Source organism: Equus caballus, chromosome 9 (assembly GCF_041296265.1).
Source record: "Equus caballus isolate H_3958 breed thoroughbred chromosome 9, TB-T2T, whole genome shotgun sequence".
NCBI classification, from domain to species: Eukaryota; Metazoa; Chordata; class Mammalia; order Perissodactyla; family Equidae; genus Equus; species Equus caballus.
This window is the reverse complement of record NC_091692.1, coordinates 71,666,494-71,683,499: the sequence shown is the minus strand read 5'-3', so window position 1 is coordinate 71,683,499 and position 17,006 is coordinate 71,666,494. Positions and strand designations below refer to the sequence as shown.

Sequence of the window (17,006 nt, the reverse complement as noted above, 5' to 3'; positions counted from 1 at the left end):
ATTTGCCTGGATCAGGCAAGGGGCCCATGCTCCTCTGATGTACACAGCTCTCATTTAACTGAACAAAACAAGTTCCCTGTTAGCAAGGAAGAGGGACGGTGTTCTGTAAACAATAAATAGTATCTACCATATTATTTCAATTGTGACAATTTTTGCTGGGAGCAATTTGACCAGTTACTCTGTTTTACAAGGAGATTTCTGGGTAAAATGATGGTATTTTACTGCTGAGTCAGTATACATTCCATGGAAGGTAATTATGCTTCATAAAATTACCTAACAATGCATTCCATAGCACTAATATTCTCTTACACTTTGTTTTGTTTTCTTTTCTGCATCTGTGGCTTCTGCTTCTACATCTAGGAACATGGTCTCCTCTTCCTCTTCAACTCATCAAATATGATGCTTGTGAAATTCTGTGACCTTTGTTCATTTCACCTAACACCATTCTCTCTGCCACCTTGTCAACTTCCATGTCTTCAGCTACCATTTAGTGCCGATGATGCCTAGGACATAAATCATAGTAGACAATCAGAAAATGTTTCTTTTTTTTAAATAAAAGATTGAATAAATTATGATTTCTACACTCAAATATCTAGTCTAGACCTTTCACCTAAACTGTGTGCCATATATCCAACTGCCCACTGGACATTTTCAGCTACACTTCTTGCTGGCATCTCAAATTCAATCTCTTCAAAACTGACCGTGATTTTTTCGCAAAGTTGTGGATCTTGCCCAGCGTGCTCTCTCTCAGAATGAGCCCCTCATCCATTCAGTTGCACGAGCCAGAAATCTTGATTTTTCTCCCCTACTCTGAACAACAAAATATGTCAGATCTGTCTTTCACAAGGTTAGGTGGTCGCCGTCCCTGGCCCAGGTTCTTTGTCTCCTCCAATCTATTCCTCTGAAGGCAAAGAGTAACCTTCTAAACATAAAAATCTAATACTATCACTTTCCTGCTTACAATACCTCATTTGTCCCCTATATTCTTAACTCCTTGACACAGTTAATTATATTTTTATGCTTTTTCCTCATTTCTTGTCTCTTCTAGTCACACTATTTTAGTTCTTTATAAGAGCTTGGCTCTCTCTTGCCTCTGGGCCTTTGTACATGTTGTTCCCTCTGCCTGCAACACTCTTCATGATCTCCCTTTATTTGGCTTATTCTTACTCATTTCTGTTTCAACTTAAAACAGTGCTTGGGGAAGAACTTCCATGAACTTGAGACATGACTAAGTGCCCATGCGGTATGTTCTCATAGATCCCTGTAATTTCCTTATCATAACACTCATCACATTTTACTGTTATTACTTGCTTAATCATCTGTAAGCTCATGAGGGCAGTAACCGAGTCTGCTGCCTGCAACTAGCACAGTGCCTGGCAGAATATGCTCACTAAATATTTTTAAAATGACTCAATGAATACTTCCACAAGCAGTGAAGTTTTGGACTTGTCATGCATCACTTAACGACGGGAATACGTTCTGAGAAATGCATTGGTAGGTAATTTTCTCATTATGCAAACATGACAGAGTGTACTTACACAAACCTAGATGGTATAGCCTACTGCATATCTAAACTATATGGTACTAATCTTATGGGACCATCATTGTCTATGTGGTCCATCATTGACCGAAGCATCGTTATGCTGTGCATCACTGTATTTTAAGGAGTTAACACAGCATGATGAGCTAATAAGACATTTCAGAAAAAGTATGTTGTATATCACTTGTCCTAGCCAAACGCTATTCAAAACTGGACACTTATATCAATGCCACTATAAAATCTTTCACCAAGGAAGCATTTTGTTTAATAATTGCACTTTATAAAACAGAATTTAAGTTTAGAAGAGCATTTATCAAAATATAGAGTGTGAAGCATGTTGAACTTTTCATTTTAAATACTCTAAAGAACTACAAGCACTTTTTTCTAATTAACCTCATATGTCTTCTAATTTAGACATAACATTAAATCGTAGGAAATTCTATAACACACACGTATGTAATATATAACTTATATTTGAAATTTTACTAACTTCACCTAAAAGTACCTGGCTAGTATACCAGATTTAAAGCAATGCTTATTTTATTTTACTCTGTTAGGCTGAATATGTGTGTGAATAAGGAATTATATGAATATCCAATAAATCATATATGAGATGAAATGGGATAACCGTTGGTGGAAAGAAGGGAAGAAGAAATATTTGGAATGCTGAAAAAGTTATACATAATGTACAATGATTAAGCATCCTTTGGAAATAACCTCAGCAAACAGACCAGTTTTTTGTATTATTATTATTACGTGAGAAGTTTGTTGGGAGGAACACATTCATTTATTTGCCTGTTTATTTTAGCAAAGTATATTGCAGAGAAAATTCCAAATGAGTATATTCAATATTCAACAGTAGCAGAGTTATGAAGCAAAGAGTAATCTTTATGTGATGAACCATAGGAAAAAACTGTTGGGTTACTTAATTGTGTCAATTTATGGAATGATGATCATGAGTTAACATAATCTTCCAAACAAAGTAAGTGGGATTTGAATGTCTGTATGAGGGATATCTGGTTTTAATGAGTGGAAATTCATTACCTCATAAAGCTATCCTGTTGCCAAGATGGACAGCTCCATCTAATGCAAAGTTTTTCTGAATACTGAATCAGTAGCTGCTTCTTTTTAAATGTTGCACTTGAGTCTCATTTGGCTTTTTGTCATAATGGGTCCTCAATCATTTACTTGAGTCTTTCACATCATGTATGTGTTTGTTGTGTCAGACTACAGTCACAATTTGCCCAGCATCCTAATGGCAAATTGTATTAGTTCTCTGTAGCTGCTGTAACAAATTACCATGAATTTGATAGCTGAAAATAGCAGATATTTATTCTCTCACAGTACTGGAGGCCAGAAGTCCCAAATCAGTTTTACTGTGCTGAAACAGAGATGCTGGCAGGGCTGTGCTCCCACCCTCCACTCTCTCCCCTGCCCAGGCTCTAGAGGAGAATCCTTGCCTTACATCTGCCAACTTCTGGTGACTTCCAGCAATCCTTGGTGTCTGGCCATATCACTCCAGTTTCTGCTTCCATGGTCATCTTGCCTTCTCCTCTTCTGTCTGTGTCAATTGTCCCTTGGTATCTTTCTTATAAGAACATTCATGACTACTTTTATGGCCAACCTGAATAATCCAGGATAATCTCTCTATCTCATGATCCTTAGTTTAATCTCATCTGAAAGAACTTTTTTCCACATTAGGCAATATTTACAGCCTCTACGGATTAGGATTGTTATCTTTGGAAGCCATTATTCAGTTGGCTATCCATATGCATCCAGAATTAAACAGATTTTCTTCCTCTCACCAAGGTGATAGGTTTTCCTGAAGTTGTCTACATTTTTGTTCTCACTGTCCCTCTGATTTCAATAACTCAGGAAGAAAAGACAAATTTCTCTTGAATCTTCCCTCTCCCTTCCTTTCCCTGTTCAAATCACATGAAATCTACTAATTTCCCCTTTGGCAACACACGTGGCATCTGAGAATCTCTTTATAGCAACACACATGACATCTTGCTATCCATTTCTACTATTCCTGCGTCCAACCTACTTTAATTCTTCATTGCTTCTCACATGGGCTACTGAAATAGACATTAAAGTTGTCCTTTCACTTTTGTGTTCTTCACCCAGTGCAGTTCTGTACTTAAAGTACAGTCCTGATTATGCTCCTTTTACCTCCCTTCTAGAACCTTCAGTGGAATAGTCCTCATTTGCATAATTTTATGGTGGTGTTCAGTCTTTATAGTCTGTCTCTCTCAATGTCTCTGTTAGCTAAGATACATTAAATCTACACTGGGCACTACTCTCAGCTGAAATTAATTTTTAAAACAAATCTATGAATTAGATAGCTTTATTACAACCATAGAGAGATTACTATCTCTTCTAGGGTTACATGCCAGTGAGTACAGGGAGCCAGGAAGTTCAAACCCAGGCATTCTAACTCTAATGTCTCTTGTATTTATGCACTAAGCTCCGCTCTTTCTAACTTTTCTCTGCTTTTTTAACTTTACATGCATATTTCTTCTCATGTAAATACCCTCCACTGTGGCTAAATTGGATTACTGATGGTTCACTAAATCCACCTCATGGCTTGCCTGCTCTGCATTTTTACTAACTCAATTTCTTCCTGTGGAAAACCTCTCAATACATTTTACTTATCTAAAATGTCAACTCTTATGTGAATTCTTACCTTTTTTTTTTTTAAGCTGAATGTGATCTTTTCTTTCACTGAATTGAAAGGAAGAGAAATTCAGCTATGAAGAGAGAATTGATATTATTTAAGGAGGTGGTGGTTATATTACAATCAGACAGCTTTAACTGAAGTCTTCCTGTCCTGGAACATTGCCATTGGGCCTAGTGCCTGTCACACAGGCAGGGTATCTCTTGCCATGTGGCACTCACCCCTGGAAAAGAGGCACCAGCATTCACTTGAATGGAAGAATGATGATGGACTATTTTGTGGATAAGATATTTTTAATGAACGCAATTGTTATAATTATTTAGCGAATGAGTAAAGTGCTTGTATTTATAACAGAATTTAGCTAAGTAAAATAAATTTATTTTAATAAAATTATTCCTTTCCCTTCTCCAAAACTATAAAATATGTAATAAACAAAGAGAAAAAATGGATAAAATCCACAATTGTGAGGGTCCTGTGGGTTCTTGCAAAAGCTCAAGCTGTGCCAAGTGAAGTGCGACAAAGTAACACATGCCTCTTTCTTTAAATAAAATTTAATACACATGATACTCCACTGTTTCTCTTATCAACTTTAGGGACCTTCACAGTGATTTAGTTATTACACGTCCATTCATAAAAATAATCTTTAAAAGATGTACCCAAATCAGTTACAAAATCATTTTTAGTCATCCATATTGAGACCTATTATAAATGTGCATAAGGGATAATAAAGTTAAAATTCTTTAAATAAAAGAAAGACAGGAAATTGAGCTAAGGTTATGCAAAAAAAGGAAAAATAAAATGTATCCAGGTAAACCTAGTTTTAAAAGTATATATTATAAGGTCTGTATATATGCTTGTGGACCACAAATCTGGTTATTTGCTAATAACGAAATCAAATGAGAAAACTCAATCGGTGACAAGAATCTGACACTCCAAAGTGTGAAATTTAACCACTTTTTTAGAACATGAATTCAGATTCTTGGCACTGGCATTAGATTAACCCAAAGCTTTTAATAAAGAGAATGGTCTGAGATGGTGACAGACATTCTCAATGTTATAGCCGTAGTGAACACTGCTGGGTGCCCCACAGGCTTTTCTTACGAGTCAGCTCGTGTAGGCCAGTGTCAGAATGACAAAGATCCATTCTGTTAAAATCCTTCTATGAGGGGCCACAATGATATGTTCTAGGCTTTGAGTTCTCTTTTTTTTATTTTTTAAAGAGTGATACCTGAGCTAAAATATTTTTTTTTCCTTCTTCTTCCCTAAGCTCTCTATTATATAGTTGTATATTGTGGTTGTAGGTTTTCCTGGTTGTGCTATATGGGATGCCTCCTCAGCATGGCCTGATGACAGAGACCATGTCCGCGCCCAGGATCTGACCTGGTGAAACTCTGGGCTGCTGAAGTGGAGCGCATGAACTTAACCACTTGGCCACGGGGCCGGGCCCTGAGTTCTTTTTTCTAGGGAGGATAAGTGGACTACAGTATATTTATCTTGTTAGAAATATGTGTTCTTACCAGTAATTATTATTTTACAGGTGCAAGTTGTCAGCTTTGCTACAGAACATAATTGGGATTCTCTGGACTTTTATGATGGGGGAGACAACAATGCTCCAAGACTTGGAAGTTATTCAGGTAAATAAGAGAGCTGAGCTTAATTAAAACACAGTTAGAATTAGGAATACATTACTTGGTGCTTTTAATTTAATTTTTATAAACTACATGCAATGAACTAAATTACAAGGTGATAAGTTTGAAAGGCTTTAAAGGTAATGAAATTCCTATTTAAAACCTTGCTATATATTCTTACTATATTTGTGTAGTTATTTATTGATGCTTTTATGTTAATGGCAATATTTTCAGTTGAGCTGTCATTTAGGAATAGTATGTGTGTCCTTTTCCCTTAGAAAAAAAAAACAGAGAGCCAGTCCTGGTGGCCTAGTGGTTACAGTTCCGCATGCTCAGCTTCAGTGGCCTGGGTTTGGTTCCTGGGCACAGAACTGCACCATTCTGTCAGTAGCCATGTTGTGGGGCAGCTCACATAGAAGAACTAGAAGGACTTATAACTGGGTTATACAGCTATGTCCTGGGGCTTTGGGGAAGGAAAAAAAAGAGAGAGAGAGGAAGATTGGCCACAGATGTTAGCTCAGGGGGAATCTTTCCCAGCAAAAAAAAGAAAAAAGCGAAAAAGGAAAGGCCTACCTCTGAAATCCCCTCCTGGGCTGGGATTAGAGTGACGCAAGTTAAAAAACAAAATAAAACAAAACTTACTAAAAGGGAAAGCTTGGCAAACTATAAAAAAAAATAAAAAAGGATGAGCAATAATAATTAAAAATTACACAATGCTTGGTAATTACGATATATCAATACAATGTTATGCAGCCATTAAAATTACTATGGAGACTGTAAAACAAAATCATGAATGCTACCAGGTACTGTTAAGTGAGATTATAGGGAAGACACAATTATTTTTTATGAAATGAATAAAATTATATAAAGTTAATATGTATACATATACCAAGACCAGAAGGCTTCACAATTTGTTAAGGTTTTTAAAGGTAATTTATAATCTTAACAGTTTCTTTCAGCATATAAAAGGTGAAATGAAGTTTTACTTTATTTTTAACTAAACTTTTACTTTAATTTTAATTTTACTTTTTAAAGCTAGAAATATGAACATAGCTAAATTATTAACTTATGCGTTTCAGATATACTGAAATGTTGGAATGGTTTTAAGTTATTAATAGCTTTTTAAATGGAGTATGATAACCAATTTTTCGCATCACCATTGAGGAAATGAAAGAAGAAATATCTAAAGTAGGAGTGATTTGGTTTAGGCATAAAAAATATTGTAGATATAGATTTAGATAAAAGTCTTTCTTGGAAAAAACCTCATAAAATTTTAAGTATGCATTTGTTTATAATAGATTAAGTGTAATGGCTTCTTAATAATAAATACAACAATGAAGTTGATAAAAGTGATCAACAGCTATTGAGTGCTGAGTGCTAGCTCTGTGTGAAGCTTGTTGTGCGTTTGCTCGTTCGATCTCACTGGCAGTCCTGGTAGGTGATTGAAGCTTGGAGAGATCAAGTTGCCCGAGGTTGTACAGCTGATGTTAGAATGAAACTGGGCCCCAGCTGGTGTGGCTCTACAGCCAGAACTCTTAATCACTAAGATCCTAAAGGCAGGTTGAGTGACCTTTGAGTTTCTGTTTACCTCTGTCTTCAGTTAGAACACTGTGGACAGAGAGCAAGTTCAGAAAAGAAAAAAAATGGAGATGTGTGTTCTGTCATGAATTCATCCTGATTTCTTTTGTAGAAGAGTCAGTGGTTAAGGTCCACAGAGTTGTGTAAAGTAAGTGTAAAGTAACTAGTTACTTACAAAAAGATGTTCGTAACACTATCAACTATATGCTTCTTAAAATATAGAATTAAAACAGTTGTTTTTACGCTTGTCATTTGAAACTGCTTGAGTTGAGATCTTAAGAATCATGAACTATTACTCAGTGTCATATAGTTGAGAAGTAATTGGTTCCAGCAGATATTTCATATTTTCCTATGTGTTTGCTGAGAGACAAAGCTAACACTAGTTTATAATGGAGATCTTTCGAATGCTAACTACCAGCTTTGCTATCAAAGTATAAGAAACATCAAGGTACTTGACCTGATATAGAACATCTGTGTCTCTATATAGCTATATATAGATATATTTAAAATATAATAATAAAGGGCACAGGAAACTGAAAACATTTATTTTAGGTGACCTGTAAAATTTACTGCTTTGATTTTCACTGGATCTCTTTGCTCCTGCTGTTTTTAGGAAGCAATCTAAATTGATCTCAACGGTCTATCTCCTTGGAGATAGAACAGTAAAATGAAAGAGAAATATGGGAGAAATATTTTTATTAAAAATTCTTGAAAAACACTTGACTAATACATAATTTTTGTGATAATCTATTGTCTGAGTAAGTTAACTTAGTTTTCTCTACTATTTATTCTGTGGTCATTTACTTGCCTTTTCAATTATCATTTCAGGAACAACAATACCCCATCTTTTGAATAGTACGTCTAATAATCTATATCTAAATTTTCAATCAGACATCAGCGTTTCTGCTGCAGGATTTCACCTTGAATACACAGGTAAATATAATATCATGTGCTATTCAGGAAAGTTAAGAATAAGTTTATATTAATTTTTAAATATTACTTTCCTCAACATAAAAATTAAATGGACTTTGTCAAAAGAAAACATTCATTCTTATTTTCTTAAGATTTTGAAATGTTTCTTTAATTCAATTTCAAAATTATATGTATAAAGTTTTAATGATTTTCATCAGAATTTATAAGTATTTTCTTTTCTTTTTTTATTGTAAGAACACTTAACATGAGATCTACCCTCTTAACAAACTTTTTCAGTGCACAAAATAGTAGTGTTAACTACAGGCATGATGTTGTACAGTAGATCTGTAGAACTTAGTCATCTTGCATAACTGAAACTTCATACTTGTTGAACAGCCACTCCCCGTTTCTCACTCGCCCAGCCTATGGAAAGCAACATTCTATGCTCTATTTCTGTGAGTTTTATGTGAAGTATGTAAAATAGTCAAAGGTGTCATGTAGTATTTGTCCTTCTGTGTCTGGCTTATTTCACTTAGCATAATGTCTGCCAGGTTCGTCTGTGTTGTCTCATATGGTAGGATTTCTTTATCTTTTTTAAGACTGAATAGTATTCCATTGTATATATGTATATATCATGTTTCCTTTATCCATTCATCCCTCAATGGACTTTTAGTTTTTTTCCATATCTTGGTTATTGTGAATAATGCTGCTGTGAACATGAGAGTGTGGATATCTCTTTGAGATTCTACTTTCAATTCTTTTTGAAAATATGCTCAGAAGTGGAATTGCTAAATCATATTTAATTTTTTTGAGGGAATTCCATACTGTTTTCCATAGTGTCTACACCAATTTCACATTTCCACCAATATTGTGTAAGGTTCCAATTTCTCCATATCTTCACCAATGCTATTTTTTTTAGAAACATACGAGCATTTTATAGTATCATAAGGAGTACAAATCATAACCAAAACTCCAGTTTTGAGTATTTATGCACCAAATATCATAGCATTAGCAATTTTAAAGCAATTCAGCAAGAATTATAAGGAGAAATAAACAAAAATGCATCATGAAACTTGCCAAAATTGACACTAGTAGAAGAGAAATTCTAAACAGACCAATTATCATAGGAGCAATATAAAGTATAGTTATTAAAAAGCACTCCACACACACAAAAATGCCAGGTCTAAATGGCTTCACACAAAAATATTTTCAAATCTTTAAAGACCAGGTAATCCCAGTGCTACTTAAATTACTCCATCTGCTTTGTGTAGAGTGTACCATAGGTTGCTGTCCGTGTCTCAGTATAAAACTGCAAACCAACCTTTTTTATGAATATGATGCAAAAATTTTATTTTTTCCAGCTCATTGAAATTTAATTGACATATAACATTGTGTAAGTTTAAGGTATACAACATGTTGATTTGATACATGTATCTATTGCAAAATGATTACAATAGGGATAGTTAATATCTTCATTGACTCACATAATTACCATTTTTTGTGTGTATGAGAACATTTAAGATCTAGTCTCTTTGCAACTTTCAAGTGTATGATACAATGTTGTTAACTATAGTCACCATGCTGTACATTGGATCCCAGAATTTATTCATCTTATAACTGGAAGTTTATACCCTTTGACACATCATTCTATTTCTCTCACCCCTCAGCCCCTAGCAACCACCATTCTACTCATTGTTTCTAAGATATCATCTTTTTTAGATTCACCATATAAATGATATTATACAGTATTTGTTTTCTCTGTCTGAGTTATTTCACTTAGCATAATACCTTGAAGGTCCATCAATGTTGTTGCAAATGTCAGAATTTTTCTTCTTCATCACTGAATAATATTCCATTTTCTATATTTACCACATCTTCTTTATTCATGCATCCATAGATGGACACAGGTTATTTCCATATCTTAACTACAATGAACATGGGAGTACAGATACCTCTTTGAGTTCCTGATTTCATTTCTTTTGTGTATATACCCAAAAGTGGGATGGCTGGATCATATGATGGTTCTATCTTTTATTTTTTGAATAACCTCCAGACTGTTAACCATAGTGGCTGTACCAGTTTACACTCCCACCAATGATGCACAAGTGTTCCCTTTTTGCCGCATCTGCACCAACACTGGTTATCTCTTATCTTTGTGATGATAGCCATACTAACAGGTGTGAGGTGACATTGCATTGTGTGTTTCCCTGATGATTAGTGATGTTGAACATCTCTTTATGTACCTGTTGGCCATCTATATGTCTTGTTTGAAAACTTGTCTATTCAGAACTGTGCCCGTTTTTTAATCAAATTTTTTTGTGTGTTTGTTTTTGCTATTGAGTTATCTGAGTTCTGTATATATTTTGATTATTAATCCCTTATCAGATAGATAGTTTGCAAATATTTTCTCCCATTCTATAGGTTGCCTTTTCATTTTGTTGATTTTTTCTTTTGCTGTTCAGAAGATTTTTTACTTGATTTCATCCCACTTATTTTGCTTTTGCTGCTTGTGCTTTTGGTGTCATATCCAAAAAATCAATGCCAAGACCAATGTCAAGAAGCTTTTTCCCTGTGTTTTCTTCTATTATTTTTGCACTGTCAGGTCTTATGTTTGTCTTTAATCTATTTAGAATTAATTTTTGTGAGTGGTGTAAGATAGGGGTCCAATTTCATTATTCTGCATGTGATTACCCAGTTTTCCCAGCACCATTTATCGAAGTGAGCATCCTTTCCCCCTTGAGTATTCTTTGTTTCCTTGACAACTACTAGCTGACTGTATATGTGAGGGTTTATTTGTGGTCTTTCAATTCTGCTATACTGCTCTGTGTGTCCATTTTTATGCCAGTATCATACTGTTTTGATTACTATATCTTTGTAATATAGTTTGAAATCAGAAAGAATTATGCCTCCAGCTTTGTTCTTTTTCAAGATTACTTTGGGGTCTTTTGTTTTCCATATGAATTTTAGAATTGTTTTTTCCATTTCTGTGAAAAATGCCATTGGAATTTTGGTAGGAATTGCATTGAATCTATAGATGGCTTTAGGCAGTATGGGCATTTTAATAATATTAATTCTTCCAATATAAGAATATAGAATAGCTTTCCATTTATTTCTGTCTTCTAGAGTTTCTTTCATGAAAGTCATAATTTTCAGTGTATAGATCTTTTACTTCCTTGGTTGAATTTGTTCCTAAGTATTGCTTTTTTTTTTTAATGCTATTGTAAATGGGATTGTTTTCTTTCTTTCTTTTTTTAGATACCTTGTTGTTAGTTTATAGTAATGCAACTGCTTTCTGTATGCTGATTTTGTAACCTGCAGCTCTACTAAATTCATTTATTAGTTCTAACATCTATTGGAGTAATGCCTGTATCATAAAATGAGATAGGAGTGTTCCTTCCTCTTCCATTTGTTGGAAGAGTTTGAAAAGGATTGGCATTAATTCTTCTTTAAGCGTTTGTTAGAATTCACCCATGAAGCCATCTGGGCCTGGCCTTTCCTTTCCTGGGATTCTTTTGATTACTAATTCAATGTATTTACTTGTTATTGGTCTGTTCAGGTTTTCTATTTCTTCATGATTCAGTCTTGGTAGGTTGTTTGTTTCTAGGAATTTATCCATTTCTTCTAGGTTGTCTAATTTATTGGTGTATAATTGTTCGTAGTAGTCTCTTATGATCCTTTGTGTTTCTATGGTATCAGTGTAATGCCTCCTCTTTCGCTTCTGATTTTATTTATTTGAGTCTTCTCTCTCTTTTTTAATCTATCTAAAGTTTTGTCCATTTTATCTTTTCAAAAAGCAGCTTTTAGTTTCTTTCATTTTTTTCTATTTTTTTTTTATTCTCTATTTCATTCATATCTGCTCTGATCTTTGTTATTTCCTTCATTCTGCTAACTTTTGGCTTAGTGTATTCTTTTTCTAGTTCTTTGAGTTGTAAAGTTAGCTTGTTTATTTGAGATCTCTCTTTTTTCTTAATGTAGGCATTTGTTGTTATAACTTCTCTCTCAGAATGACTTTTGCTGCTTCCCATTAGTTTTGGTATGTTATGCTTCCATTTTTGTTTGTTTCAAGATATTTTTTGATTTCCCTTTTGATTTCTTCTTTGACTCATTGGTTGTTCAGACATGTACCATTTAATTTCCACATATTTGTGAATTTTCCAATTTTCCTCCTGTTATTGATTTCTAGTTTCATGCCATTGTGGTCAGAAAAGATGTTTGATACAATTTCAATTTTCTTAACTATGCTAAGACTTCTTTTGCAGTCTTATTATATGACCTCTCCTGGAGAATTCTGTTTTTCCTTGAGAAGACCGTGTATTCTGCTGCTTTAGAAGGAGTGTTCTCTATATGTCTGTTAGGTTTATTAGGTCTAAAGTGCAGTTCAATTCCAATGTTTCCTTAGTGATTTTCCGTCTGGATAATCTATCTGTTGTTGAAAGTGGGGCATTGAAGTCCCCTACTATTATTGTATTGTTGTCTATTCTTTCCTTCAGATATGTTAATGTTTGCTTAATATATTTGGGTGCTCTGATGTTGGGTGCATATATACTTATGATTCTTATGTCCTCTTGATTAATTGACCTGTTTATCATTTATGTAATGGCCTTCTTTATCTCTTGTTACAGTTTTTGAGTTAAGGTCTATTTTGTTGGTTATAAGCATAGCTACCTCTGCTCTCTTTTGGTTTCCACTTGCATGGGATATCTTTGATCATCCCTTCATGTGAGCCTATGTATGTTTTTGAAGCTGCAGTGAGTCTCTTGTAGGCAGCATGTAGTTGGGTTTTGGTTTTATCCATTCAGTCATTCGGTGCCTTTTGATTGGGGAATTTAATCCATTTACATTTAGAGTAATTAGTGATAGGTAAAGACTTATTAATGCCATGTTGTCAATTATTTTCTGGTGGTTTTGTAATTCTCATGTTCCTTTCTTCCTCTCTTATTGTCTTCCTTTGTGAATAGATGATTTTCCCTGGTGGTATGTTTTGATTCCCTTCTCTTTTTCTTTTGTGTACCTACTGTGAGTTTTTGGTTTGTGGTTACTATGAGATTTACATAAAACATCTTATAGATATACCTGTCTATTTTACACTAACAACTTAACTTTAATCACATAAAAAAGCTGATGTCACAGTTTATGTCACAATTTCCCTCTTTTATATTTTGTGTTTATTAACAAATTATTGTAGCTATAGTTATATTTAAAACTTTTGTTCTTAACTTTTATGGTAGAGATAAATAGTTACCACACCACCAAATTGCACTATTAGCGTATTATGAATTTGAATATTTACCTACCTTTACCAGTGTGTTGTATGTTTTTGTGTTTTCATGTTACTAGTTAGCATTCTTTCATTTCAGCTTGAAAGACTCCTTTTAGCGTTTTTTGATAAAGCAGGTCTAGAGGTGATGAACTCCTTCAGCTTTTGTTTGAGATGTCTAGGAATGTCTTTATCTTTCCTTCCTCTGAAATTCTCTGAAGGATTACTTTGCTATCTCAAGTATTCTTGCTTCTTGTTTGGCAGTTTTATTCTTTCAGAGCTTTGAAAATAATCTCTCTCTCTGTCCTATTCTGTAAGGTTTGTCTCGAGAAAGTTGCTGATAGCCTTATTCAGGTTCCCTTGTAAGTTACAAACTCCCTTTCTGTTGCTGCTTTTAAGATTATCTATTTTCTTTTATTTTGACAGTTTTATTATAATTCATGTTGGAGAATATCTTTTTAAGTTGAGTTTGTTTGGAGATCTACGACTTGCATGCACTTGGATGTCCAAATCTCTCCCCAGATTTGGGAAGTTCTCAGCCATTATTTCTTAAATAAGCTTTATATAACCCCTTCTCTCTCCCTTATCTTTCTGGGACTCCAATAATTCCGATTTTTTCTTTTGATTATATCCCATAGATCATGTAGGCTTTCTTCATTCCTTTTATTCTTTTTCTTATTTTTGCCTCTGATAATTTCAAAGGTCCTGTCTTCTAATTCACAGATTATTTCTTCTGCTTGATTCATTTGATTATTGAGCTTTCTGTTGCATTTTTTATTTTATGCACTGTATTCTTCAGCTCAAGAATTTCTGTTTGATTCTTTTTTATGATTTCTATCTCTTTGTTAAACTCTCATTTTGATCATATATTGTTTTCCTTATTTTGTTGAATTATTTTTCTGTGTTGTCTTGTGGCTCCTTGGGCTTCTTTAAAACAGCTATTTTGAATTCTTTACTGGGGAAATTGCAAATCTCCATGTCTTTGAAGTTAGCTACTGGAAAATTGTGCTCTTTTGGTGGTGTCATGTTTCCTGCATTTTTCGTGTTCCATGAAGTGTTTGGTTGCTATCTATGCATTTAAAATATTACTCATCTTCTCCAGTCTTTACTGATTGACTTCAGAAGAGAAATACCTTCCTTCAGCCCTGCCAGGAATTCTGAGGTTTTCTCTGACCTATCAATATGCATTCTCTACACTTCTTGCTCCCATTTGTGACAGAATTCTTAAGCTTGTATACCTTCTCTCGATCCTACAGAGCTGTGCTGTGTGTTGATAACCCCCCCTTTGCTTTCCCAAGGTCAGTGCTAAGTGCTCCAGTTTGTAGTCTCTTCCAGGTCCACAGATTTGGGCCACCTTTCTGTGCATGCTCACTAGCTGTTTGCAAAAGCTCACTCTTGCTGTCTTCAAGAGCACATGCAGGGAGTCAGCCATGGCATGGTGGGGTGTGTGGCTGAGGTGCCAGAGCACTGTGGGTGCCTGTGGTCCATCCGGGGGTATCCAGAGGTGAGGCGTCTTCATTCGCTCATGGACAGACTTCCTGATGAATTCCCTGACTCACATAGTAGGATTCACATCCTCTTGATATGTTCCTTTCTGAGCCTGGCTTCTCTTTTCCTAGCTACTTGTCTCCACTTAGTTGTACATGTCATGACTCAGTACTCTAGATGAAGTGAGAGAAAAATGCGCCTCTTTCCTCTTTGGCAGCATCTTTCACAGCTGGGGAAGTCAGGCACTCACTCACACACTCTCACTTTCCCTACAGGAGAAATTATGGGTCACTAAGGGATCTCTTGGCATTGAGCTCTGCTCTCTTGAGGGAAAAGTAACACGCATAAATTCAAACTGTTCCTCTTATCCTGTGCAAATGTTAAATCTCAATTTTTTTGGCTCCACTGGTATGCTGGAACTTCTCTGATGGACTCCTAGACTTCCACAAAGGATCTTTCATCCATGGGTTATTGTGTAATTCAGTGTTCTCTAGAGGCTCCCAGAGCCTGGCTGAGAGGGGCAGGAGCTGGTTCCAGGGGTACTTCAAGGTCTGCAGCTAGGACCAAGGTCTGTTCATTACCTAACACACAGATAGGTGAGACTCCTCTTGGGTCTCTTAGCGTATGGTGCTGGTAATAGAAACAAGAGGGGCTGTTGCCAAACTCTCAGGGCTATGGAACTGTTTCTGAGTCAGCCACTTTGGTGTAGGCCTGTCTTCTCAAAATAGCTCTCATTCTTGGACTACACTGGAGTTTCAAACTCTCTGGTAGGATCCTGTATCTCCCACAAAGGCATTTTTGTCCATGGATGGTTGCTTAATTGTTTTTGCTAAGGGGAAGATGTGAATGAAGGACATCTTTTGTGGCCATCTTTCTGACATCACTCCTCTATCCTTGTTTTTGTGGGGGGTTATTTTGACAATAACCATCCTAATAGGTATGAGGTGATATCCCTTTGTTGTTCGGAGTTGTATTTCTCTGATGATTAGAGATGTTGAGCATCTTTTCATATCCCTCTTGGTCATTTAATGTCCTCTTTGGAGAAATGTCTATTCAAGTCCTTAGCCATTTTTTAATCAGGTTATTTATTTATATATTTTTGTTATTGAGTTATAGGAGTTCCTTATATATTTTTGGTATTAACTCCATAATAGATATATGGTTTGCAAATTTCTTTTTCCATTCTTTAGGTTACTCTTTCACTCTGTTGATTGTTTCCTTTGCTCTGCAGAAGCTTTTTAGTTTAATGTTACCCAACTTGTCTACTTTTGCTTTTGTTGCCTGCACTTTGGTGTCATATCCAAGAAATCATTGCCAAGACCAACGTCATGATACTTTTCCCCTATTTTTTTTTTTTAGGAATTTTCAGGTCTTATGTTTAGTCTTTACCCAATTTTGAGTTAATTTTTGCATGTGATATAAGATAAGGGTCTAATTTCATTCTCTGGTTTGTGGATATCTAGTTTTCCCAACATTATTTTGTGAAGAGATTATCTTTTCCCCATTGTATATTTTGGCACCCTCTCAATGATAAGTTGACCATTTATATGTAGGTTTATTTCCAGACTCTATTCAGTTCCTTTCATCTATATGTCTATCTTTATGCAAGTACCATATTGTTTTAATTATTGTAGCTTTGTAATGTATTTTGATATCAGGAAGTGTGATGTCTCTAACTTTGTTCTTCTTTCCTAAGATTGATTTGGTTATTTTGAGCTTTCATATGAATTTTGGATTGTTTGTCTAATTTGGTAAAAAATATGATTGGGATTTAAATAGTGATTGCATTAAATCTTTAGATCACTTTAGGTATTATGAACATTTTAACAATATTAAGTCTTCTAATCCATGAACATGGATGGTCTTTCCATTTACGTGTCTTTTTAAATTTCTGTCATTAATGTTTTATAATTTTCAGTGTATAAG

General features: G+C 34.9%; 1 protein-coding gene across 7 annotated transcripts in view; it reads left to right on the top strand.

The window, feature by feature from the left end:
* Positions 1 to 17,006, top strand: part of CSMD3 (CUB and Sushi multiple domains 3) — a 1,186,048-nt gene that overhangs the window by 1,028,542 nt on the left and 140,500 nt on the right. For all 7 annotated transcript variants that reach the window (XM_070221725.1, XM_001915960.5, XM_070221729.1 and 4 more), the window contains 2 exons: positions 5,755 to 5,851; positions 8,252 to 8,356. In XM_070221725.1, the coding sequence (XP_070077826.1) occupies positions 5,755 to 5,851; positions 8,252 to 8,356 (202 nt within the window). The remainder of the gene's footprint in view (positions 1 to 5,754; positions 5,852 to 8,251; positions 8,357 to 17,006) is intronic.